The 27,962-nt window shown below is 40.4% G+C and overlaps 1 protein-coding gene across 1 annotated transcript in view; it reads left to right on the forward strand.

The window, feature by feature from the left end:
• Positions 1–16,858, forward strand: part of LOC109921969 (guanine nucleotide-binding protein subunit alpha-11-like) — a 41,532-nt gene extending 24,674 nt beyond the window's left edge. Inside the window, exons 6-7 of the mRNA XM_048613928.1 lie at positions 11,647–11,680; positions 16,654–16,858. Of these exons, the coding sequence (XP_048469885.1) occupies positions 11,647–11,680; positions 16,654–16,858 (239 nt within the window). The remainder of the gene's footprint in view (positions 1–11,646; positions 11,681–16,653) is intronic.
• Positions 16,859–27,962: the final 11,104 nt, after the last annotated feature.

The following is a 27,962-nucleotide window of genomic DNA, read 5'->3' on the forward strand; positions in this document are numbered from 1 at the left end:
TTTCTGAAGAAGGGTCTAGGCCTGAAACGTCAGCCTTCCTGCTCCTCTGATGCTGCTTGGCCTGCTGTGTTCATCCAGCTCTACACCTTGTTGTCTCAGATTCTCCAGCATCTGCAGTTCCTACTATCTCTGAACCAGTAATCTCTGTAATGAGAGAGCAGCCCTATGGTCTTGTAAGACTGAGTGGTGACTTTACTTTGCATTTATGTGATTCTCTCATCAGAAATCAGAGTTGGGTACTTCTTGCAGCAAAAATATTTAAGAGTTACATCTATATAAATATCATTGTGTTCTGACGGTTCCATTGACAGCAGTGGTGCAATAGCATAACGTATCACAAAACTTGTTTGTTTCAACATCCAAAAGCGATAACATGAAGTGGAGATATGTAACTATCTATCTTACTACATCTTAAGTGAACTTTTCTAAATCTTCTGGAATAGAAATGCTGTAAAGAGAACTCTTCAAACTAACTTACAAAAGCAAACAACGTATCTCTGGACTTTAGTATTTAATGAGGAATAATGTGTGCTTTAAAAGATGCTTTCTTCCAGATATCTGATTCAATCTGCTTTGAAGTTTGAGCTCGAGACCTTCTTGAAAGTCCTGTTTTGTACATCAACAAATTAAACAGGAATTCATTTTGATAGATTAAAGTGAGCATTTGATGTGACAGAACCAAATCTGCAAAATCTTGGTTCAAGATGATAATTAATACAACATGAAGTCTGTGAGCAAAAGGCCTCAGATCTTTGCCAAGTTGTTCCTGGAACATCCTATGACAAAAGAAACCTAAGGATCAGAATAATTTCAGTTTATCAAATCTGCCGCCCACAGGTGGCTTTAGGCACTTAAAATATTTTTATTACTTAGTTCAGGATTGTTTTGCCTAATTTTTGCCATTTTGTCATTAATTGTTCACTTCTGCCACCTGCCCATGTAAGTGTCAACTTCTTCATGAGCTATTGTTCAATAGGTACTAACCACCATTGAGCTGCCTAGTCCAGATTGTTCCTTTGTTATTCGGCTGCAGCAGCATCACATGCTAGCCAGATCCTGTTATTGGAGTCATAGAGTCATACAGCACAGAAACAGACCCTTTGGTCCAAATCGTCCATGCCAACCAGATATACTAAATTAATCTAGTATAATTTCCCAGCATTTGGCCCACATACCTCTAAACCCTTACTATTCATGTACCCATTCAGATGCTTTTTAAATGTTGTAATTGTACCCATCTCCACCACTTCATCTGGCAGCTCGTTCCATACATGCATCACCCTCTGCATGGAAAAGTTGGCCCTTAAGTCCCTTTTAAATCTTTCCCCTCTCACCTTAAACCTATGTCCTCGAGCTCTGGACTCCACTCTCCTTTATTATTCAATTAGTTGAATACAGTTGTACTTCCGGTAGGGAAATCAACAAACAGCAAGCATGAAATGCCATTGGTTTTCTTCTTCTTAGTACAGAGGCATTAAACGTTCAATGGTCATAATTTCATGCAGGCAAACAGTTTTAGGTGTGGGATATCAATTGAGAATATCCCCAGTCACCAACAGTTTTTGACAATACTATTTGACTACAGAGTGCTGAGAGCATTTTCCAAATGGTCAAAAAAATGAATCAAATAACTTAGCTACTGAAGGCACCGTATAAATGCACCTTATTGCTATTGCAAGTAGTAGAATAAGATAAAGGAATGTAATGTGAAGTGCTCTTGACTAAAATGACAATGTAAGATATTGGGGCTGTCGTTTCTCTCTCCATCTTCTTCTCCACATTGGTACGCAAATGCAATTGATTGTTTCCAGCATTTTTGATAACGTTTAAGACTTCTATATCAGATTGCGAAAGTTTCAGCCCTGTAGATAAAGTCTTTATAGTGACATTGAGTCAGCATGAGAAGGCTGGGATTTTGAAACAGCCAGTTGGTGCTCCCTTAATTAGATTGGTACCACGGATAGTTGAATTTAAGCTGCCCGTCTTCCTGTGGAATACATAAAAAAATGATTGATGCAAAGAAAGGATTGTAATTTTATTAATTATATTAATTATGATACGGTTTAGTCATGTCATATTAAGCAATAACCTGTGCATTATATAAATATGGTTAAATGTAAAGAACATTTTATAATATGTGGTTTTGTATACATTTTCCTCAGTATTCCTGATTAAATGTATTTCTGTATAACTTGACCAAACAATTGTGTCTTTGAAAAGTTCTATTACCAGTGAACCATACATTTTTAAACTAGCCACTGAAATGGGGACCAGGATTGCTTGATGTAAAGAGAATTAACAATGTTATGATTATGTTTTAGAGAATTAACATTTTTATAAATAAATAGCTCACAAATATTCAATAAATCATTTTAGCTCATTCTTTCCCAGGGCATCAAGACTGATGAAATCCCCACTTCCCTCAGCCCCATGTCTACCAATTTATAGGCTTTTACAACCCAAGTTTGGGCTGATCTGAACTCTGTTTCCCGATTAACTTATTTCCCATTCTTTTTATCCTTGGTGATAGAAGAAGGGGTCTTCTGCTCACACTGGTGGTGAACTTAGAGGCTGGAAGGGCATTAAATTCAGGAGGTTGGTGGTGGATTTGAACCCTGCCACCTTCCAGCACAAGAATTGAGTTAGAGACAGGAAGGTCCATGGTCAACCTCCACCCACATTGGGGCACTGTGGCTCAGTAGCACTTAGCACTGCTGCTTCTCAGCACCAGGGACCTGGGTTTGATTCCAGCCTCAGGTGACTGTCTGCGTGGAGTTTGCACATTCTTCTCATATCTACATGGGTTTCATTTGTGTGTTCCAGTTTCCTCCCACATTCCAAAGATGTGCAAGTTAGGTGGATTGGCCATGTGAAATTGCCCGTGGTATCCAGGGATGTGCAGGCTGGATGGATTAGCCATGAGGAATGCAGGGTTACAGGGATAGGGTATGGGGAGTGGGTCTGGGTGGGATGCTCTTCAGAGGGTTGGTGTGAACCTGAATGGGCTTCCAAACTGCGGGGATTCTATGATGCTATGAATTAAAGTTAATGAAATGGCTAATTAATGACTACTTGAGGGCCTCATCACACTGCTGCTGGGATTGAGCCATCTGCAAGCAGGGCTCTTGTGACGGCTCAACAAGTCCACTTGTCACCTCCAGGGATCGGGTTGGTGCTGGCGGGGGAAGAGGTGTTTGATCCCTTTGATCAAAAATAATCAGTTGTTAATCAATGGGCTGGACATCAAGAAGGGGATTTGGACATCTGACCCTCTGATCCACTCTTCCTGTTATCCCCACTCCACAAATGCTTGCTCTGCCCATGTGCAGGTTCAGAGTTCTACTTTCTTTAGTGAGACAGTGGCACTGGAATCAACAGGCTGTCCAACACATGTTATTCTAAACCATTTAGGTAGCAGTCCATGCTATGATGATATTCTTAGATCTATTTTTCAGCTTTTTACACCTCAACATTTTATGTTACATGAAGACATGATTAAGATCACCTTCTGTGGTTATGTATTCTATTATGTATTATATTGACTGTTGTGCAATCATGCAAGCATATGCTCCATTATTTTAGCAAATATCTATGTTTCGTACTAGTTTGCATTGTTTGTAGTGACGTTCTTTTAATCATTATTAATGTAACCAATAAGCATTTGCGCAATCTCTGTAAAATGACATTTACACGTTCTGCTTTTTTCATTCAATCCCATGTCATGGTAAACCCTGAAACAAGTTTAGAGGAGAGCTGTGCTTTGGCAGGACCGAATTGCAATCCTAGAAATCTGAATACACTTCATTGTTTTGTTCTTTAGGTTCAGTATATATGACAAAGTGCCTTGTTAATGTTAGCTGGAATTTTCTGTCCCATTCACAGCATTGCTATCCACTATTTTAATGTGATGGACTGTTATTTTCAAGGTTGAACCCTGTTTGAAACCAGGGATGGTTGACATTAAAACCTGCAAGAGCCTAAACTTCCTACAATGAAGTCTCACAAAAACTAAAGCCATCCTCTCCAGATCTCTCAAACAACTTTCAACTTCATCAATTTCTCAGCTTTCCACCTCAGAGTACAGACATGGAAAGCCTTGATTCAATGATTAACTGCGAGTTCAGTTCCAACACCTACCTTCCAGGTTCTTTCACCTCTGTATAGCTACTTTTCCCTGCCCATCTCTTCACCCTCTGCTGATGTATCTCACAACTACGTCATTGTTATTTTGACGATTGGTCTCTGCAGTGCTCTCTTTACTGACCTTTCTTAACCATTGACAGCTCATTGAAACCATTACAGGCCATGTTCTGATCCACTCCCAGATCCACATCCGTGAGCCCCATCCTCATGATATTCCATTGGCATCCGTCATCCCATAAATGATTCCTCACCTTGAAATCCTATCTTGTCTCATTGTAACTTATCTGCACAATTTTCTCCAGCTCTATATTCTTCTGTCCAAAAAATGTTTCTCCCCTGACAATAACATCTTGCCACCCAATTCTCTGCTTTATGAAATTTTTATTTAACCATTCTTTAACTCCCATTCCTCCTTCTCTCAATGGATTGGTGCCCACATTTTGCCATTAATAACCTGGCATGATTTCAGAGGCAACAATCTGCATGTGAGAAGTGCTCCAGGAATGTAAACAATCATTGTTAGCTTGATCTGGACAAATTAAACTTGACTTTTCTCAGGGAATCATCTCCTCAACAGAAGCAACCTTTGAGGCATAGAGGCACATCTGTGGATCAAAAGGAGGAGCTTTCTTGTGTCAGGTAGACCTCCCAGCCACAACTGAGTTATGGTATTTTTGTTCTCTCTTTGGCCTGTATTCTTTGTGACCTGCTGACTATTGAATTTATGACTCAAAACAAAATTGCCAGCTGTTTAAAAATTAATTTCTAGTCAGATATAATGTCTCTTCAAAAGCAGCTTTAAACTGGTGAACTTTTGGCTTTATCCTCAACTGGGCCTTGGTTGTTGAAAAGTACTCTTTCTCAATGCAGCAATAACTCATAAAATCAGGTTTTTATTTGCTCTAAATTAGAGTTATTTTCGGCTCTTTGCATTAGTCCACGATTGGCTGAGCTAAACTTTCAGCTCTCCACTCCCCAGCAATTTTGGGATTGCTAAGTCATTCCTCTTTGACCTTGACACCTGTCATTCTCTCTAAAACATACATTGTACAATATGACAAACTTCAAGAAACAAACAGAAATATATAATTTGGTGCACCATACCATGATCCTTTAGAGACTTTTTAAAGAGACAAGAATCCCCATGACACCAACAGAAGGGAAAATGCTGAACAAGACTTCACGTGTTAAAACTTTTCCTGGAACAAGCCAACAAAAATCAAGATAATCCAAACATTAAGAGACAAAGGATCTTTCAAGTAAGAAGTAAATTTCACCTATCTTGTCAATGCACCAAAGGTACACTTCATACAGTTACAAACATTCCCATCATTTCCTGCACAAATGTGAGACCATGTGTAACCTTACAGACTTTCCACTTGACTTTTATAAAGATATATGATCTCTAACCTCTTGCTCAATCATTTCAGCCCTTGAGTAATATTCACCAGCAGCTGCATTTCATCAGAAATTTGCAGATATATTTACCAGCAGCAAGGTGCAGGTCTATGAACTCTTCCTCATTTAAGTCATGACAATCTAATGGCACAGAGTCTCCAGAGCCTCTCTTCCTGACTGCTTTAAAGAGGACTGTGGTTTCTGGCAACACCTAAAGTGCAACAGGTCCCCTTGTCCAAGCCACAATCTGTTGTTCTTCCTGTCTTTAGCTCTTTGCTCTTTCCAACAATATAATGCACATTCTCAGAGACCTGCATCAACACCATGATCTGTTCAAAGACTACCAAACAGAAAATTGTCCCATTTAGAAAAAAGCCTTTATTGTTTCCTGTTTACATGAATTCTAAGTGTGTTTGAAACAGCCAAACAGAAAATACAACCCAAACCAACCCAATCACAATGCACTTGCTTTCTTTTTACCTTTTGCTTATCAGCTGTTTATCCCCATAGTAACATCAGGTCATGTGGACATTTCTCAGAGTCTAATAATGTCATAATAAGGAAACCAATTAGCGCTCTTTTAGAATACTCCCCAGTCCTTTGATCTTAAAGAGACATTGAACAAAAGGAAATAGAAGCTTTGCCAAGCACTTGGGTCATCATTGTGAAGATTAAGATCTTTCAATTTTCAATGCCATGAGAATACAACTAAATTTTAATTATATGTTCATGTTTGCTAAATAAGGAGTAACTAACTTTTAATGAAAGATTCTCATGCATTCTCAGGAGTTACCAAGCTACTTCACATCTAATAAATAATTTGATTGCAACTGTTCAAGAAAGTGGCTCACTAGCACCTTCAGTTGGTGATAGCAGTAAATGCTGACTATGTCAGAAATGGTCACATCCCACAAAGAAAAACATACTGTTCTAGGGGAAAACACAAAACCTAGTTTGAGCAGAGAAGTTTCTACAGTAATAGAGACACAGTAGAGATACAGTAATAGAGATACAGTAATAGAGACTGGCCAGTTAATAGTTATAGTTTTGGGTGAGGGATGGATGTTGAGCAGTGTGCCACAGAGAGCTACCTAGTCAGGTAGACGGGGCTTTTGCTTGAAACAAAGTAAAGATCTGCAGATGCTGGAGATCTGAAACAAAGAAAAACAGAAATTGCTTGAGAAACTCGACAGGTCTTGCAGTATCTGTGGAGAGAAAACAGAGTTAACATTTTGAATTCTTCTTAAGAACTGACAGCAGCTTGGGAAAGGTGGTATTTTTGTTGATGAGGGGCATTTAGGGGTAAAGGAGTGAATGGATAGGTGGAGACGGAGCCCAGGGAGAGAAAGAAAAATAATTAGGCAGACAAAACAATTATTGATAGTAAGCCAGGGATGAAGAGAAGCTAGATAGATGATAACGGGGACTATGAGTGTCTAAAAATAGGTTGGCTGTGTTGAAAGCAACCCATTTTATGACAGGACCTGGAGTGTGGGGTTAGGTAATAGATATGGAAGGAGGTGTTCATGCTCTAAAAGTATTGAAATCAATACTGTGTCCTGACGACTAAAATGTCCCCACGTGAAAGCTTGCATTGAACCAAATGACAACACTCCACTGTGTAAACTACAAGAATGGTGATAGGATGCCAGTCTAGAGGGTGCACTCAACACATTAACTGGAAGTTTAATTCAGTTAAGGAAGAGCGTTTGCACAGGGTTCATGTCAAAACAATTACACCTGAATTTGCTTGTGCATTGAGGTGATGTGATTGTATAAAACATTTTCCGTCTGTTGACATTATCCTGAATCCTGATTAAATGTGTGGCTAACTACCAAGGAAATGTTCTGGCTGTATCAACTCAGTTGACAAACCTTTTCCCAATGAGGAGCCAAGTCACTGAGACCAGTAAGATCCCATCTTGCAATTCAGTGTGCACTGGTTTGACAAGAATGAGGGCCAGGAAGAGTGCTAACATAGAACTGTAGGCTGACGAGCTGCACACATTAAAACGTCTTTGATTTGTTCTCAAGTAAATGATTAATTAACTCATTTCAATTTGGGCAGTTATATTCTTACAGAATGAGGGAAACTTCGGGACTTATGGTGATGGTTCGACCATCTGTGCTTGCACCAAGCCCCACAGTAATGTCCATTACTGTGATTAATGTCTAAAAATTTAGATCTTTCAGAATGTTCCCATCAAAGGTTAACAAAAACAATGCAAGAAAAGTGTAATGGTTACAAAGTGATTACTCCAGACAGGTGGTCATCTAGTGTTCAGTTAGCAATACAAAAATACAAAACAGTAATATTGCAATTTAATTCTGGTTACCTCACTTGGAGGAAAATGTCAAAATCCTACAGAGAAGCTGCACTTGAATGGTGCAAGAGCTAAAAGACTCTAGTTTGCAGAAAGCCTAAAGAAGCTACAATTGTTCTCTTTACACCAGAGAAATTCAGGTTTAGCAGAGGTTTTCAAAATTATTTTTAGGAGGTGAAGAGAATTTTTCTTCGACATTGAGTTGTACGATCATTGTTAAGAAATTTGGATACAGAATCTGTACGAGGGGAAATGGATATCCTTTTCAAGGGGAGAAGAATTGCAGGGCGATGGTGAAAATGCTTCTATAACACCAACTTCGCCACTGAAGCAATCTAGCCTCATTCTGCTGTCCTCCTTTTTTGACATTAATCATATTTTTCCCTTGCCAGTGTTTTTTTTTTAATTCTCTGTTAAATGTTACAGTTAACTTGACATTATTGACCATCTGTGTTAAAATGCTGAAACATAGTAGACCAGTGAATTTTTTTTCCTCCACAATCTCTTTAGAGATGTTAGAATATACCTCAGGACTATGTAACCTGGGCTTCCTGGTTCTAGAGCAGGGACACTACCACTGCACCACAAGGACCCAGACCAGTTATTCTTTTGTCTACAATGGGATTGTTCCAAACTCCACCATTAGCTTTAGCAGTGTATGTGGATCACAGAATGGTCACCTCATTTAACAAGTGACAGTGGACAGCTTTGCCATTAGAGGGAGAGCTTGAGCATTTGCTTTTTTAAATGCGTTATGAGCATTTATTCATTTATGCACCTACATGGACACCAGCAACATAACCAAAGTGCCCCTGAATGTAACAAAGTCTCAATTTATGTCTTTACATTGGACATCATCTGTTTTCCATTAATTAGGAATTGCAGACATGGAGCATTTGCTTGTTCCTGGGAGGCTGAACAAATTGGCATTTGTAGCTGGGCCTGGGGGTTTAGAGGCAGGGGTCATGAGGGGTCATATTGTCAGGGATTTCCCAGAGATCTCTACCCCGAGTGTTTCCTTTGCTAAGCAGGACACTCTAAACAGTTTTATAAAATTAGTAGTAGACTGTGAACCTTAGAGGGAGAGTGCAATATATACAAAGTAATAACACTTTGGATATTTTAATTTGTCCAACTTTCAATCTAGGAACATTAGGAACAAGGCCAGGCCATTCAGCCCCTCAAGTTGTCTCCATCATTCATTTCGATCATAGCTGACCTGTATCTTAACTCCATCCACTCTGCTTAACAGAAGGTTACTAATTTCACTTTTGAAATGTTTAGCTGGCTGTCAGTATCAAAGATTTTTCAGAGGAGAAGATTCCAGATTTTCATGTCACTGGGTGCGGTTAAGTGCTTTCTAATATTGCCCTCCCCAACTCTTAAAACCGAAACCCACTCCTGTTACAATTGAATCTCCATTAGTGTGGCCTTACACAGAGCAGGAATTATTCCTTGTGATATTAAAGGCATTGCTGGCCCATTTGTATTAAATTGTTGAATTTCTCAGCTAAAGGAGCTGAGAAAGGCAAGTTTGACTTTGAAAACAAGCACACATTAGATAACATTACAAACATCAATTCTCAGATATTTCTGTTTTGGACAAAGCTGTGAAAACAGTAAAGTGAGGAAGACTTTGACAAATTGGAAGAGATTTATCTAGACTTTAATCAAGCACTTAGTGGAAGTAATTAAAAAGAGCTAAGTGACAGAGGCCAAACCGCACAAAAGTGCTCTCAGTATCAATGTGACAGAAGTGGCAACTTCTCCTTTGCCTTGATTAACCCAACTGCTAATTAGTACAATTATAACGATGCTGCAGAATAATGTAGCTTTCAACGTCAAAGTACGCATTTTAGTAATTAACACTTGGCATGTGTACTTGCTATGCTGGGAGAATCTTAGTTTTGCAAACAAGGCTATTAGTATTCCTAAAATAGCAAGCCGTAAATTATTTTTCTAATGCACTTCATGGAAGTGTTTTCCAAAAGAACGGCAATGAACCATTTAAGCAGGTACAGTGGGCGGCACTGCTGCCTCACAGCACCAGGGACCTGGGTTCGATTCCACCCTCGGGTGACTGTCTGTCTGGAGTTTGCATGTTCTCCCCGTGTCTGCGTGGGTTTCCTCTGGGTGCTCCAGTTTCCTCCCACAGTCCAAAGATGTGCAGGTTAGGTGGATTGGCCATGCTAAATTGCCTGTCGTGTTCAGGGATGTGTAGCTTAAGTGGGTTATAGGGGGATGGGTCTGGGTGGGATGCTCCAAGGGTCAGTGTGAGCTTGTTGGGCCGAAGGGCCTGTTTCCACACTGTAGGGATTCTATGAAGTAACAGTGCAGATGGCTGAATTGCTGTCGAAAGGTAGGTTTTTAAGGAGTGTCTTAAAGTGGGATAGAGAAAGGAAGGAATTCCCGTGCTTAGGACCTAGACCAGGGCTTTCCAAAGCAGGGTTCAGGACACCACGGGAGGTTATGAGTACCCAGAATGCAATGGCTGCCACAGAGATCTGATCGAGCCACAACAGCTGTGCTTCAGCCTTAACAGATATCTGCTCTCCAGGACTCCAAACATCCCAATTCCTACAGATCTCTGCCCAAACCCTCCATCTCTGCCACTGTCCATCCTCACAGGCCTGTCTCCACACATGCACACAGCCTCCACCCTGGCCTCACTCAGGCCATAACAATTCTCAAAACTTGAAACACAGCTCATGATGAGAAGAAGCCTGGGAAGCACTGACTAGACAACCTAGTCCCACAGGGATGCACATGGGCCCAGGAGTGGAAGGAATGCCAATATTTCAATAGTTGAGAAGCAGAAGGAAGCTACAAAGGTGTGGATTCATATCACTTTCTGATCAACCTACGTTAGAATACAAGGTGTATGTTTAAAGCAGAAGTTTTAAATGATGAAAGTGAAGTGGAAAGGTTTATGGAGGGATTTCTAGAGCTTTAGGGCCTTAAGAGCTGAAGACATGGCCATCAACAGTGGCACAATTAAAACTGAGGACATTCAATAAGGAAAGTCAGGTGGCTGGTTGTTAGGCTCCAGGAGGCCATGGCTTGGAAAGCAAGGGTGTGAATTTTAAAATACGACTTGCTTAATTGAGAACTAATGAAGTTCTTTGTACTGAGCAGTGGTGAATACACAGAAGCTAGTATGATTTGGGTTATGGACAGAATCTTGAATAATTATGTAGGAGCTGAGAGATCATGTTGTGGCTGTGCAGGACATTGGTTCAGACATTTTTGGAATACTGCATGCAATTCTGCTTTCCCTGCTATAGGAAAGATGTTGTGATACTTGAAAGGTTGCAGAAAGGATTTACAAGGATGTTGCCAGGGTTGGCGTGTTTGAGCTATAGGGAGAGGCTGAATAAGCTGGGGCTATTTTCCCTGGAGTGTCAGAGGCTGAGGGATGACCTTATAGTGCTTTATAAAATCATGAGGGGCATGGACAGGGTGAACAATCAAGGTCTTTTCCCCAGGGTAGGGGAGTCCAAAACTAGAGGGCATAGGTTGAATACCAGAGGGGAAAGATTTAAAAGGGAGCTATGGGTCAACGTTTTCACCCAGAGGGTGGTGCGTGTATGGAATGAGCTGCCAGAGGAGGTGGTGGAGGCTGGTACAATTGCAACATTTAAAAGGCATCTGGATGGGTACATGAATAGGAAGGGTTTAGGGGGATATGGGCCAATATTACTTTTATTGCCATTAGTTCAGGATGGCATTTCCTAACCATAACCTAACAATAACCCTGTCATTTTTTTTTATTCAATCGCAGGATGTGTGCATTACTGGCTAAGCCAGCATTCATTGTCCATCCCTAATTGCCCAGAGGGCAGTTGAGAGTCAGTCATGTTGCTGTGGACATAAGTGAGCCAGATGGGCTTTTAATGACAATCGACAAAATGGTTTCATGCTCATCAGAGTTTCTGGATTAATAGTCTAGTGATAACATCATAAGGCCTCAGACTATGCTGATTGCTCCCTTTAGGAGACAAGGTAAGTGAATGAACATCAAATCATTGTTGTGGTACTTTACCAGCAATGTCAATTGCCCAGGAGGGGTCTTCTTGGTGCTGCTACTATTAGTATTTGGGAGAAACTTGTGCTTTAAATTTCTCAACCCAGCATTGCCAGCTCCCACTCTTTGGCATCACCTGCTGCTGCTCCAGATAACAGGCAGTGGTGTGTCCTGGGAATAGTGCATAGTCGATTGTGGACTTAGTGTTTAGTGTCCAAGGGCTTGGAAATTGGACTCAGTGAAGGACACAAAGTCAAGAGGGGAGAGAGAGGCAGAGGAATGAAGGAATGAAGGAATGAAGGTCATAAATGACTGATAAATGGGACAGGAAATGAGAGGGAGAGAAATGTGAATGGATGTCAATGAGAGATGGAAACAGGAAGTTCTCAGGGAGAGAGGAAAACAGAAAGTCTCCGGGAGATAGAGAAATAGGAATGTACTTAGGGAGGGAGGGAATCAAGAATGCATGTTTGGGAATAGTGATAGATATAATCTGGGGACAGAATGTTAGGTGAATGTGTGACTGGTGGGAACAGAGAGGGAAATTGTGGGTAAGGTTTTTTTTATTCTTTCATGGGAATTCACCAAACATCAACCCTTCTTGTAAGTCTTCAAGAAAAGCTCAAATAGAAATTGGGTTCCACAATACAGAACAATATCATCTAAAACATTTTGCATCAAACTTGTCCTTAGAAAGGCTAGCATTTGTTGTTCATTCTCAATTCTTCTAATTTGCCAATGGTGGCGAGCACTATCTTCAACCACTGCCATCCAATTGGAGTAGGCTCTGCTGTTAGGGAGGGAATTCCAGGAATTTTACGCAGCAAGAGTGAAGGAATGGCAATATATTTCCAAGTCAGGATGATGCGTAACTTGGAAGGGAACTTGCAGGTGGTGGTGTTCTCAAGCATCTGCTACCTTAGTCTTTCTGGTGGTAAAAGTCATGGGTTTGGAAGATGTTGATGAAGGAGCCTTAGTGAGTTGCTGCTGTGCATCCTGTACATGGTAGACATTATTGCCACTGGGTATCAGGTGTGGAGGGAGTGAATGCTTAAGGGAGTGGATGGGTGTCAATCATGTGAGCTTCTTGGATGCATTCTGGATGTTGTTGAGTTTCTTGAATGTGGTTGGATCCGCACCTGGCTGAGCAAGTGGAGAGGATTCCATTCTACTCCTGACTTGTGCCTTGTAAGTGGTGAAAAAGCACAGAGGAGTTGGGATGAGGGATGTGGGCCACAGAATTCCCAGGCTCTGACTTGCTCTTATGGTCGCAGTGGCTACATATGGCTAGCCCAGTTCAGTTTCTAGTCAATGGTAACCCCCAGGATATTGGTAGTGTAGCATTCAGCGATGTTCGTGGGGGAGATTCTTGAATTCCCTCATGTTGAAGATTATGCTGAAATGGGTTGGAGAGAGAGGGAGACAGAGGAATATGGGCATGGGGACTGCAAAGGGGAGAGTAACAGGAACAGCAATACGGTGAGTCGGAGAGGTGCTATGAGAGCCATAGCCAGTGAAGGGGCGAGTGATACTTGGAAATATATCTGCAGACAAATAATGAAACATTGTTTCCTATGTTGAGTAAAGGAGATACAATAGCATTTGCAGATGTCACCTGAACAGACATTAGGGAATCAAATGTCACATGGTCAGAAGTGGGTTAGAACGTCATGTGATCAAACTCCCAGGACTGACTTGATTTGGCAACACTACATACATGTAGTTCCAAAGACTGACTTTCATTTTCACATGTGATGAAACTAAAGAGTAACCAAAAGATGGCAGTATGGGCTCATCCAGCATTTGGCAAGTTTAAACAGGCTTATGGAAGTTAAAATCTCTTGGCTTTCCGACAATATATAATTTTTAATAATTCCTTGGCTGTGTTGAGGCACCAGAAGACAACTTTCTCTTTTGGGTATTGTGGGTCAATGTGGTGTAAAGTTTTGATCATATCTCAATTGGCTCAAATGCAAGGGAACTTAGCTCAGTATTCCTGCAGCCTTTATGGCCTTGGTTTCTAATCCATTTTAATTCATTGGGTGCTCATCAGAATTCATATAATGCCAATCAGAAAACTCAGTTAACTCGTGAATGAGGCTAATAAGTCGTAACAGTTTGAAGGCAGCTTTTGCATTGAGAAACCACAGACTCCATTCCAGACAGACCTGTACCATTAAGACCGTTACATGACATCACAACATGCTGTTCTGTTATAAAGTCACCCACATCTCCTTCAGTCAGACTCTCCATGTGACGGAGACAGTGGAGTCTGTCAGGTATGTGTATACAATGCAAAGTAGCATCAGCAAGCACAGAATGTATAACTATGCGTGGTACTGAAGTGTGAAAATAGTTAGTGTTGATAATAAACTTCAAGACATCTGCCTCAACAAGAACTATGAGTCTCTGTTGCATGTATTGGGTGGAATGACTTATAGAAAGCTGTAACATGCATCATGGTGGCAATAAGTGGATACTAAAGCTGGTCATAACTGCTCATCAGAGGCAGTAAGTGGGCACATAATGGTGAAAAGGTGACAGCAGCATGGCAATGTGAGAAACCTTTATCTTGTTATGAAGATGATTTATATTTAATGTTGCTTGGAGGACTTAAAAAGATTATGGTAAAGGGAATTTATTTCAAGTTTTGTGGACATATTTGGTGTGGTTTCCTTTAAAGAGATCATTGAACATTCACTGTGGACATTGGAGATTTTTTAAACAAGGCTTCCACTAAATCTCATATATAACTGGTGATGTCTGATTGCTTTGCGATAGGCCCTGGTGGGGCTGTCTTTACCCAGGCCAGTTTAATGCTAGTGGCAATTTCAAAAGTGCTGCAGTGTTAGATCCTAAAAATGATATCCAACCAAGCATCAACCCTTCCCATAAGCATTCAAGAAAAACTCAAACAGAAATTAGATTCCACTGTACAGATCCACATCATCCAAAAGGTTTTGAGAACACCACCACCTGCAAGTTCCCTCCAAGCCACTAGCCATCCTGACTTGGAAATGTATCACCGTTCCTCGAATATCTCTATGTCTAAAAACTTGGAATTCCCTCCCTAATGGCACTGTGGGTCCACCTACAGCATGTGGACTGCAGCAGTTCAAGAAGGCAACCCACCACCACCTTCTCAAGAGCAACTAGGGCTGGATAATAAATGCTGGCCCAGCCAGTAACACCCACATATCACAAGAGCATAAAAAAGCATACTGATTGGTGCAACATTTGTTTTAAAAACAGGTGGCACTTACCAACAGGTGGCTTAAATCCAAGGCACCCAAATAATGCATTTAAAAAGGATGTCTGTAACAGCTATGAGCCCTTGAAAAGCTTAATCTCAAATTCTCAGTCACTAAGAATTTTTCCAGGCTCAATGTCAAGAATGGATATTGCTCCATATACCTTTCCCCTGAGTCACAGGAACTGACAACTTTGAGTACACCTTGCAGTAGATGCAGTTTCCTCAGATGTGTTGCCATTTGGATTATCAATCAGCCAGGGCATTTTCCAACAACACACGGATGGTATAACTGAGAATCTACAGGTTGTCTCTCTTCACAGATGAAATCATATTTCGTAGGCGAACTAAACAAAAGCATGACACAAACCTCCATCAGTTCATGACAGCAGCAGAAAAATAAGGTCTTGTTTTCAACAACAAAAATGTCAAATCAATATGAGCCAAATCAGCTTCCTTAGTTCTAGATACTCATCAACCAGTATTAGATCTGATCTGAACAAAATAGAAGACATGAAGAAGATGCCTACACTGCAATACAAAGATGATTTATGAGGGCAGAAATTGCTGGAGAAACTCAGCAGGTCCAGCAGCATCTGTGGATAGAAAACAGAGTTAATGCTTTGGCTCCAATGACCCTTCTTCAGAACCGGTTCTGCTGCCAGACCTGCTGAGATTCTCCAGCAATTTCTGTCTTTGCTTCAGGTTTGTCACATCTCAGTTCTTTGTGTTTTATGATTTACAGGAGCTTCTTGGATGTTTCAAATTTTTATCCTTGCATCTTATAAGCTTTACACCAAAGTATCTTCTCTCTGTGATCTCCTTTGAAAAAAAAACGCACATGATTATGCAAGGAAGATTGCCAGATTATTCTTCAGTCTCTCAAAAATGCTCTACCATGTGGTTAGTATTATCATCCTGCCAAGCTCACTATGTTGGAAATGGATGCACCCCAGAAAAGCCTTGCAGTATATCTGCTACAGGATGACAAGCCTATTGTGTTTGATTCTAAGGTTCTTTCATTAGTTCAGGTTAACTACTCCTACATTGAAAGATGGATTCTTGCACTAGTCTTTGTGATACAATGGATTCATATGATTTGGCAAGCACTTCATTGTTCACACTGACTTCAAGCTATTATATGGAGGTGCCGGTGTTGGACTTGGGTGGACTATGCTAACACCTGAAGAAGGAGAGAGGTTTCGAAAGCTTGTGTTTTCAAATAAACCTGTTGGACTATAGCCTGGTGTTGTGTGATTTCTGACATTACAGACCTTTAAAAATGATCTAATAAAAGCTTCTCCCAGTTTTCCTTCCACGATTACACCATCTAATTGTTGAAATCTAAGATTATGATACGAAAGGCTCCCAGGTTCTCAAAAGACGATCACTGATGTTCAAAGCCAGCTTCCAACATTGCTAAGAACAAAGATATTCTACTGGACTTACAGGTGGACATTATTGAATTTGATCTGGAAGACTATCTTAATATCGATTTAGTTAATTTTGATCAGAGCAGATTCAACGCATTATGCAGATGATGACCCACTGCAACAGCTCAAAAAGATCATCATTAATGAGTGTCTTGAACGCATCCAAAAGGTCCCAAGATGGTATATTCATTCTGAATCATTCAGAGATGAAGTAGGACTCTCCAGGAATGTCATCTCCAAAGGTAAAGAGGTCATAATTCTGCAAGCTCTACAACAAGCAAGATAGTCTCTGTACATATAAGTCACATGGATGCAATAAAAACCAAGAGATTGCCATGTGAATCCATCTATTGACCCAGCATTAGTAAGGAGTATAATCACCAAATTATTATGCGAAATAGGTCAATTGCATCAACTCCAACAGTTAAGAGAACCTCTCCTTCCACATGAGATTCATTCTGAGCAGTGATGTAAGATTACAACTGATGTTTTCCATTTTCTAGTAACTGAATATTTCACCAACTTTCCACTCATGTATCAAATCAAAGATACCACGAGTGCAACAGTTGTTGACATATTGATTGTTATATTCAGTATGTTTGGTATACCTCAACAAAACGTGTCTGACAATGCTCTGCAATTCACTAGTGTATCCTTCAAAGATGTGCAGGAAGTGGGATCTTTGACAGTTCTCAAACTTCTCCAAGGTTAAACGGACTTGCAGAATTCACTGCTTCTACTGTAGATTCCATGATCATTAAATATAATGTGGCTTGCCAAAATATTTGGATTGCAATGTTAATTCTGTGTGCCATTTATATAGGCAATAGTTTACCTTCATGTTTGGAAGACAGACCCACATAGTTCTGCCCTCCCATGCTCTCACCACCAAATCACATGCGCATGAAGGTCTCTTGAAAAGAAGGGAAAAATGGTACATGATCAGAAAGCATGTGGATAGTTATTCCTGCTGAACCAGTACAGAGCATTTGTTGGGGTTATCATACGAATACATGGGTTTGTGGAAAGATGCTATGTCCTTGTGTCCAGTCTACATCATATGACATTATAATGATGCACCAAACTTCATGCCATCAATCCCTGAAGATGACAAATCAGATACTGGACAACAACCACATATCTGTGACAAAAAGTGCAGATCCACCCATGATGACAGATAGCACACCACAGAGAAAGCTACACCAACAAGTCATGATAAATGTATATGGTGCAGATCTGGCCATGTTTTATGTACACCAAGGTATTATCTGAACCTATATCTATATTTATATATCTATATTTATAAAGATAATATATCTATATTTATAAAAACCAAAAGAACTGCAGATGCTGTAAATCAGAAACATAAACAGAAATTTCTTGTAAAGCTCAGCAGGTCTGGCAGCATCTGTGGAGAGAAATCAAAGTTAACTGTCAGAGAGAGGAGCACAACTTCTTCAATGTGGGCATGCCTAGAAGGGTTCTGAGGATGCATCACTTGACCTGAAACGTTAAATATGATTTCTCTCCACAAATGCTGCCAGACCTGCTGAGCTTTTCCAGAAATTTCTGTTTTTATATCTATATATATCCTATTACATATTGATCAGAGAAAGAGTTCCCACTTTAAAGAGTTACAGTATAGGTACTAGACTGGACAGGCCTGAACCTTTAAAACAGTTACATGTCACAATGACATGTGAGATTCTGGTATTAAGATACCTACTTCACCATTAATCACCTTTTGAATGTGATAATGTCATTGTAAGTCAGTCAGCTATGTATATGTAATGTGCAGTAACATGAGCAAGCACACAACCCAGAATAAATATGTTAGTCTGTAATATTGAAGCTATATAAATAATTAGTGGTGTTAATAAACTTCAAGACCTCTGTCTCAACAAGAATCCTGGTCTCTGTGTTATCTGTTTTGTGGACCATAAAGAAAACCATAAAGTGCATCACAACCCAAACTTGACAGGAAAGGAAGAGATGATGTTTATTATTCTGGACAAGATTAAACATTGAGTCCAGTGGTAAAATGACAAATTTCAAACAAATACAGCAAGATTTATACTTAATCTGGCAACTGATGTAAATATCAAAGACTTGCATTTGTATCACACCTTTTCTGAACTTAGGACATCCCTAGATGCTTTACAGCCAATTCAGTGATTAAAGTTGAATCACTATTATATAATAAGAAATGTGGTAGCTAATTTGTGCATTGCAAGAACTCACAAATAGTGATGTGATAATGACCAGAACATCTGGTTTGTTTTACTGATCATGGTCTATTGGACAGGAAAAACCAGGGAGAACTTCAGCTCTTCCTTGCAACAGTGTTGGGGCACTTTTTCATCCTTTGAGATGGTAGATGGGCACTCCCTCAGTACCGTGAATTAGCCTGGATTATATGTCCAAACCTCTGTGTGGGGCTTGAACCCATGAGCTATTGATTCAGAGGCAGTGGAGTTACTAGTTGAAGTCATTGGCATTAACTGTAATGTTTAGTTTGGAACAATGACCTGCAATTGTAAAATAGGAAATATGCAGTTCAGACCAGAACATCTTATATTTAATAAGATTTGATTATTAACAACATTAGGAATATCTTGTACAATCTAAACTACTTGAATCACACAAATCAGTGAGCCAAGCTTCACGCAGTAACAAGAAATATGAACTGTGTGGAAGACAGCACAAGTTAAATTGTCATAAAAATTTGCAAGATTGAAAGAAGGGCAAGTAAATTTGAACAATGTTTGTGATGGAATTGAAAGCTAATTAATGTCAAGTGTGATTGGAAGATTAATTAATGATCAGACAGACAGCTCCAATCAAGCGGCTTTTACTGATTATCTCTGAAGAATTTTGAGGAAGGTTTGAAACAATAACAAAGACAATAATTACTAGTTTCATTGGAAGTGGGATTGAATGTTGGGAGATCCCTGTACAAAAAGGGGAAATGCTAAACCGGAAAACTAGAAACAAATTGATTTTGGAAACTGGAGGAATAGCACCTCATATTCTGCCTTGGGACCCTACAACCCAATGGTCTCAATGTGGACTTTACTAGCTTCAAAATCTCCCCACCCCCGACCTCATCGCAAGACCAGCGCCCCCTCTCAGCCCTGCATCCTTGACCTGTCCGTCTTCTCTCCCACCTATCCGCTCCTCCCACCTCACTGACCAACCCCAACCCCAACCCCACTTCCTACCTACATTCACCTGTACTAGCTTCATCCCCGTCTCCTTGACCTGTCCGTCTTCTCTCCAACCTATCCGCTCCACTATCCACCTTCTATCACCGCCTCCCCCTCTCTCTATTTATTTCAGAACCCCCTCCCCTCCACTATTTCTGAAGACGAGTCCAGTCCCGAATCATCAGTTTTCCTGCTCCTCTGATGCTGCCTGGCCTGCTCCAGCTCTACACTTTGTCATCTCAGACTCCAGCATCAGCAGTTCTTACTGTCTCTTTTGATTTTTAGTTTGTTGGATTGTATACATTTGCCTACAGGGTGTGAGGCTTTTCATACTGGGAGCAGCATGGTATATGATGGCACAGATGTTGACGGTACACTTTCATTTGTAAGAAAACAAGGAAAAAGAAGATCTAAATGGTGCAGTTGATATATTTGTAAAGGCGGGAGTGCAGAGAGAAATATCTACATAAAACAGAAGGATTTCAGGTTGTATAAATGAAAACAATGATACCTTTGTGCAAAATATTAATTTTCAGGTGGGGTGTTGCATGTAGTTCTGGGCATGCCATAAAGAATAAAAGCCATAAGAAGCAGGAGCTGGTGCACGCCATTCAGCCCCTCAAGCATGTTCTGCCAGATCGTTCCTACCTCTTAACCCTTAACATCCTTGTAAGATCAAAAATCTGTGTAATTTAGGAAAGGATGCTAAGTGTTGCATTAAAAACCTCCTGCCTGCAATTAGAAATTACAGGCAGGGAGAAAAGCTCATCAAATTAGAATGATTTTTTTGCCAAAATATCAAAGATTAAATGGGGATTTACAAAGAATTCTTTTGCTATTGACAGAGGCACCACTTAACATAACTTTCTTGCTTCATAATATATGCCCTTATAGATAAATCCCAGAATACTGCATGATTTATAAACCTGGTTCTCAACTGTCCTGCCACCTCCAATGACTTAGCATATTGATATCTGAGTTCCCCTGCTCCTGCACCCTTTAGAATTTTACCCTTGTTACCATCAAGTGAAAAGGGGTGAACCAGCTCCTCCCAGTTCTGTCTCCTCAATGGTTGCAATGAAGGATTGAGTTCATTTTAGCATAAGGCTATATTTTGCTACAATTTAAATGTAGTAAACCAGTTTACACTGGAAGCAATAAAGAGCTAATTACAAAGCTTACTTGAGTGAGAGACAGAGCAATTTTATTACCTGCTAACTCCGAGGAAAATTATAAAGATGGAACATTGAGTATGTGGCCTTAATGCAGTCACCTAAGCTTTCACAAACGCACGCACACACACACACACACATACACGCATATAAAGTTAAAAGAGGTTAGTATCGGTATGAAGGAAGAAAATGTAATAAGGTTTAGGCAGCCAACAGAAGCAGATGTTGCACTTATTTTAAAGTTCTCAGCTTCCTTATTCTTCTTCTGTTGTTATTTCTGTGGAAGTCAGACCAGTTTCTTGAGAAAGAAAGAGAAGTAAAGGCAGGAACTTCCCTTTCAGTAATCTCCAGATGCTCTCAGACTTTCCCTTGTAATATTGTTTCCAATATGTATTTCCAAGAAGTTCTTATTTGTCGAGTCTGTGACAGCCCTGATGTCAATGTCTAATACTTTCATTTTGCCAATGTCCTCCTGAGACAGTAATAGGTTTTGGTACTTATCTGAATTGTAGCAAGTCTCTCTATTCATGCTACACACCACCCAAAGAGGGCAGTTATTTTGTTCCATCAACTCCAACTTGAAGTACCTTTGCCATTTTAAATATTTTGCCTTGTCTGAATTGTACTTGCAACTGTTCTAACCAGTTGAAACTTTTAAAAAACTCTTCAAAAATATAGCTGTATTCCCTTAACACACCTTTACTCTCTGCACTATACTTAGAAAAATGAATCACAGCATTTCATAAAAACCGAAAGAACTGCGGATGCTGTGAGTCTGGAACAAAAACAAAGTTGCTGGAAAAGCTCAGCAGGTCTGACAGCATCTGTGAAGGAAAAAACAGAGTTAACGTTTCGGGTCTGGTTCTGAGGAAGCATCACTGGACTCGAAACATTAACTCTGTTTTCTCCTTCACAGATGCTGCCAGACCTGCTGAGCTTTTCCAGCAACTTTGTTTTTGCACAGCATTTGATACATTGAATTTCATCTGCCACTTCCACCAAACTGTTGAAATTCTACGCTATCCTCCTCACAGTACTTAGGGGGTTTGTATCATTCCCAAATTTCAGAATTATGTGGTGTACACCACCAACTAGGACCATTACATGAGGAAGAGTAAGGGACCTAACACCAACCCTTGGGGAACCCTAACGCAAACTGTAGTCATTGTAATGAGGTCAGCCAAGTGGACCTCATAGCATATGAGTTCCCTGTTTGGGGCTGTTAATCTGGTCCCAGGAGTTCTGTTCACTCTGAGAGCTGGCTCTGAGGAAGCCAGACCAGTGCCAAGTCCTACACATGTGTTAATAAAGGGTGACTTGGTAATGGGATACTGATCTCTATGGAGTTATTTCACAAACTTTCCTCCAATCTGAGAAACAAATTTACAATGCAACTCTTTGCTTCCTGTCACGAGGCCAATTTTATATCCACATTACTATGGTCCCATTTACTCCATAAACTACAGTTCAGTTGACATGTCTGTTGTGGGACATTATCAAATTCCTTTTGAAAGTCCACATCCACCACATTGACCCTGTCTGATAGGACTTTATTCTGCACCTCCACCATTATGCAGTCCTTATAGATTCTTCTTTCAAGTTTCCAACTTTGTTGCAAGGAAATGTAAATGATTTTTAAAACAATTAATAGTTTCCCTTAGTTCGGTTTTATTAGTTAAACTTTGCCCAGTCTTTAATAGTATTTTGCCTTGAACTGAAGTAGGAGTCTAAGGCTTGAATTATATTCTTGTATGCTCCATTCTCTCTTGCTCTGCCTTGTTTGGTGAGGTTGGCATGGGCACTGCCACTGAGCATGTGCAATGATATACTGACCTGACCTTGCACTGAGGCCTAAAGTAATACATAATCTGGAAATTATTGGTACTATTATACCAATGCACAGTCTGATTCTCCAGAGGATCTGGTAAAGGCACAGCTTTTCTGACTGTCCAAATATTTGCTAAATGGGTACAGTAATCAAAATGCTTCTTCACCTGCCTGCAGTTTTGCATGGCCTTTTGATCTCCACAGTCCATTGAGTGGGTGTTTTTACATTGGCACTTATCCCTTTCAGTAAGAGGCCTTTATTCCTCACCATGATTTTTGTTTCCTCTTTGTTTCCTGTATTCTCTGCTGTGGGCTTTCTTCTCAATTTTTGTACAGGTTTCCCCTCTCTACATTTGGGCGTCAAGGCGTGCCTTGAAATCACCCCTGTGCCGACTATCAATGCTAGGTTTCTCTTGCATTTTCTCTCCTCTTCGGGGGTTGAATTGCTAGGCTAGCCTTGTGCTCTACAGTATTATTGTGCTTTCACCGGACTTCAGTTCAGGCACTCCATGTCAGTTGCCACCAGTTCCACAAGTCTGGTCACTGCTGCTGCTGTGAAGTTATGATGAGGTTCCTATACTTGTGAGTGAACATTAACAAACTTTATTAATAAGAACCAAATAGAAGGAATGGTAATTTTCTGTATCTACAGCCTCAGATTCCAGTTGCATAAGATCTAATTTTATGATGATATTGTACCTGCGTTCTGAGGAAGGGTCACTGCACCCGAAACGTCAGCTGGTTTTTCTTCACAGATGTTGCCAGACCTGCTGAGCTTTTCTAGCAACTTCTGTTTTTGTTCCTGATTTACAGCGTCCACAGTTCTTTCAGTTTCTATGATATTGTACCTTTTACTCGTGTCCAGCAGCTCATAGAACCTTGGAGTCATAGAGATGTACAACACGCAAACAGACCCTTCGGTCCAATTCGTCCATGCTGACCAGATATCCTAAATAAACCTCGTCAGCAATTGGCCAGCATTTGGTCCTTCCTATTCATGTACCCATCCAGATATCTTTTAAACATTGTAATTGGATCTGCTTCTACCACTTCTTCTGGTAGCTTGTTCCATACACACACTATCCTCTGCTGAAAAAATTGCTTTTTAGGTCCCTTTTATTTCTTTTCCCTCTCACCGTAAGCCTATGCCCTCTAGTTTTGTACTCCCCAACCCTGGGGAAAAGACCTTGGCTATTCATCTTATCCATGCTCCTCATGATTTTATAAACCTCTATAAGGTCACCCCTCAGCATGCTTCAGGAAAATAGCCCCAGCCTATTTAGCTTCTACCTATAGCTCAAATGCTCCAACCCTGGCAACATCATTGTAAATCTTTCCTCCACCCTTTCAAGTTTAACAACATCTTTACTTTTGCAGGAAGACCGGAATTGAACACAGTATTCCAAAACTATTCAAAACAAAAATACTGGGGATAGGATTAATCTTCACTTGAAGAAACAAGGATTAATTAAACATAGTCAGTATGGCTGTGTTGGGGGAGATCATGTCTGACAGGCTTGATTGAGTTTTTTTGATGTGATGACTTGACATATGGATGAAAGCTGTGCAAGTTGATATTGTCTACATGAACTTTGGTAAGGCTTTTGATGGAGCCTCGCACCACAGACTAGTCAAGAAGATAACAGCCCATGGCATCCAGCACTATTTGACAAATTGGGTTCAAAATTTTAAAATAATTAACCTTTTACTCCACAGTCCTTCTTGATATGTGCTACCTTTTCTTGCAAGAAAGAGGGAAAATTGCCAGTCAATGTGTTGCAAAGTGTGTTGGGTAATGTATGTGTCAAAACTGAGTAATTGAAAGTATGTAAAGCCAATATACAGTATGGGAAAACTCAGTTTGGATGTTAAAAACCTGATTTTGTTGCCTAGTACTCGACTGATACTATCTCCCACAAAGCCCCGTGTAATATCTGACAAGACGCACTTGCTACTCAATAAAATAAGTGCCTGGAAATATAAATTATACACAGTACATGTCCAGCCTATCCTACTCCTCCTAATAAAGATAAAATACTGCAGATGCTGGTGATCTGAAATAAAAAAACAGGAAGTGCTGAGGAGTTCTGGAGAAGAATCATTTCAGACTTGAAACGTTAACTCTACTTTTTGCTCCACAGATGTTGCCAGACCTGCAGAATTTCTCCAGCATTTTCTGTGCTTGTTTCAGATTTCCAATATCCACAGTATTTTATATTACTGCACTGTGTGCTTCTGTAAATGTAGTTTGGATGAGTCACACTTTGCAGTTGATACAAACTGCAAGATGTTTAGTTATTGATAAGCATTACCTTTCATTGAACTTTGACTTCTAACTGAGTACAGAACCAGATTTTACACGAAGCTGCTAGATGGACCCATCTCCCAGTAGTTCTGGTAGTCAAGTGATCTTACATCTCTAAGTACATGTAATATCTTGTTAATATGTTAACTTTACATCACAGATGCAATTACAAAGGCAGGTGTTGGTTTCATTAACTGCATTTTCCTCTTTGTAATCTGTGTAATGGAACCTCCAGAAGACAGGTCAGTACATCATTGTACGTGTTCGGTGGCAGTATCCAAGCCAGCTTCACCAAACAGGGCAGAACAGGAGAGAATGGAACATACAAAAATCTAACCAAGTTTTAGACTCTTACTTCAGTTCAAGACTAAACACCATTATAAAGTGGGCAACGCTTAACTAATATAGCAGAGAGCTAGGGGAAACTAATAACTCTCAAATCGAAAGGGAGGGAACAGAGCTGGGGATCTTGAACTGTTGCTCTGGGACCTTCACCAGTGGGTGTCAACAGTGAGGGAGGGAAGCTGGAGGAGTTGAATGGCTCCTTTACTGAAAAAAAAGTGGTATCTTTGTGGGGAAGGAAGGCTGATGGGAAGAGACGATAAGGATTCTTCAACTCAATGTAAACCACAAGCTTCATTCCATGTAAATACTTCCTTATTTAATCTTTATTTCCACTAATGCTTGTAATGAACTGATGCCAGTGAAATTAAAATCCCTGCTTCAGGATCTTTGTGCTATCTGTGTTCAAATCTTGTGTTACATGGACTGAATTAACAGGAAAAGTGGGCAATATATTGATTGATTGTCATGTGTACCGAAGCACAGTGAAAAGCTTAGTTTACGAGCAGTGCAGGCAGATCACAGTAAGCAAGGATGTACAGATCAAAAAGACTTAGACAGAGGCATACATTGCACAGGGCGTGTACTAGGTGAGATCAATGTTAGCAAGATCAGTGTTATTCGAGTCTAGGCAGTCCATTCATCAGTCTAATAATGGCTGGGAAGAAGCTGTTCCTGAACCTGCTGGTGCATGTATTCAAGCTTCTGTATCTTCTACCTGACAGAAGAAGTCATAGGAGATCATTACTAGGGTGCAATGAGTTTTTGATATTTTGGCAGCCTTCCCACAGCAGCGAGCCGTATAAATGGAGTCCATGGATGGAAGGTTGGCTTCATGATGGTCTGGCCTGTGCACACCACCTTCTATAGTTTCTTACGGTCCTGGGCAGAGCAGTTGCTATGCCAGGCTGTTATGCAGCTGGACAGTATGCTTTCAGTGGTGCATCTGTAGAAGTTGGTGAGAGTCCTTATGGGCATGCCAAATTTCCTGAGCCGCCTGAGGAAGTACAGTTGTTGCTGTACTTTTTCTGATGAAGGGTCTAGGCCCGAAACGTCAGCTTTCCTGCTCCTATGATGCTGCTTGGCCTGTTGTGTTCATCCAGCCCTGCACCTTGTTATCTCAGTTGTTGCTGTGCTTTGTTTTCATGGGTTTCAAACTGGTGATTAAGAACACCCTAACACGTTAGATAAGACTAACCAGGATCCTTGCAATGAAAGTATCCAAATAACTGACACGATAACTATTAGAATAAATTCTGGCAGACAGAATCAACGTCCATTTGGAGAGGCATATTAATCAAGGATAGCCAGCATGGTTTTGGCAGGGAGAGATCATGCCCAATAAATTTGATTGCATTTTTTAGGGAGGTGACTAGGTGTGTAGTTGAGAATTGTCCAGTGCAATTGATGTAGCCTACATGGATTTCATCAAGGATTTTTAACAAGATTTTGCATGGTCAAGAAGCTATGAACACATGGGATCAAAGACAACTTGGTAAATTGAATCCAAAATTGACTCGGTGTTAGGAAGCAGAATGTGATGGTCAAGGGGTGGTTTTGTGATAACAGGCCTGTATCATGAGCCATACCACATCATTCAGTCCTGATCTCTTGATGTTTGTTGTGTACCTTAATGATCTAGGTATGATTGTAAGAGGTATGATCAGTAATTTTGCAGATGATATGAAAATTGGTAATGTAGTAAATAGTGAGGAGGAAAGCCCTAAAGGATGATACAGACAGACTGGTGAGATGGGCTGAAAAGTGGAAAATGGAATTTATTCTTGAAAAATGTGAGATGACATATTTTGGGAGGACTAACAAGACAAGGGAGTGCACGTTGAATGGTAGGACCCTAAGAAATACAGACAATCTGAGAGACCTCGATGCCCATTGATCCTTGAAGGCAGACGGACAGGTAGGTAAATGGATAAGAAAGCATATGGAATATTACCTTTAGTAGTCAAGGCATTGAATACAAGAGAAAGGAGCTTACAATGGAGCTGCATATAATGCTTGTTAGGCCACAGCTGGAGTCCTGTATGCATGTAGGAAAGATGTGATTGCACTAGAGAGGGTGCAGAGGAAATTCACCAGGATGTTGCCTGGGCTAGAGCAATTCAGCTATGAAAAGATATCAGGTTACATATTGGTGTTCTGACCATTTCTGAAGAAGGGTCTAGGCCTGAAACGTCAGCTTTCCTGCTCCTCTGATGCTGCTTGGCCTGCTGTGTTCATCCAGCTCTACATCTTCTTATCTCCGGTTACATATTGAACATGTTTCGCTGTCAAATGGTAAGAATGAAATGTGGGGAGGAAAGATGGATAAAAGTTGAATTAAATACCAAAGCAAGATATTGTTGGGGCTGGAGAAGGAGGGGAACTGATGGGACAAACAGAGAAGTGAGATAAAACATCACACATACGTCAGTCAGGTAGTTAGTAGGATGTCTTTTCAATAATTTCTGATGCTGTCAGCAGAAGGGGCTGGTTTCCTTATAGTCGAGGAATCTGAAGGAGGACCTGACTGGAATGTGC

The sequence above is a fragment of the Rhincodon typus genome, chromosome 29 (genome assembly GCF_021869965.1).
Source record: "Rhincodon typus isolate 14 chromosome 29, sRhiTyp1.1, whole genome shotgun sequence".
NCBI lineage: Eukaryota > Metazoa > Chordata > Chondrichthyes > Orectolobiformes > Rhincodontidae > Rhincodon > Rhincodon typus.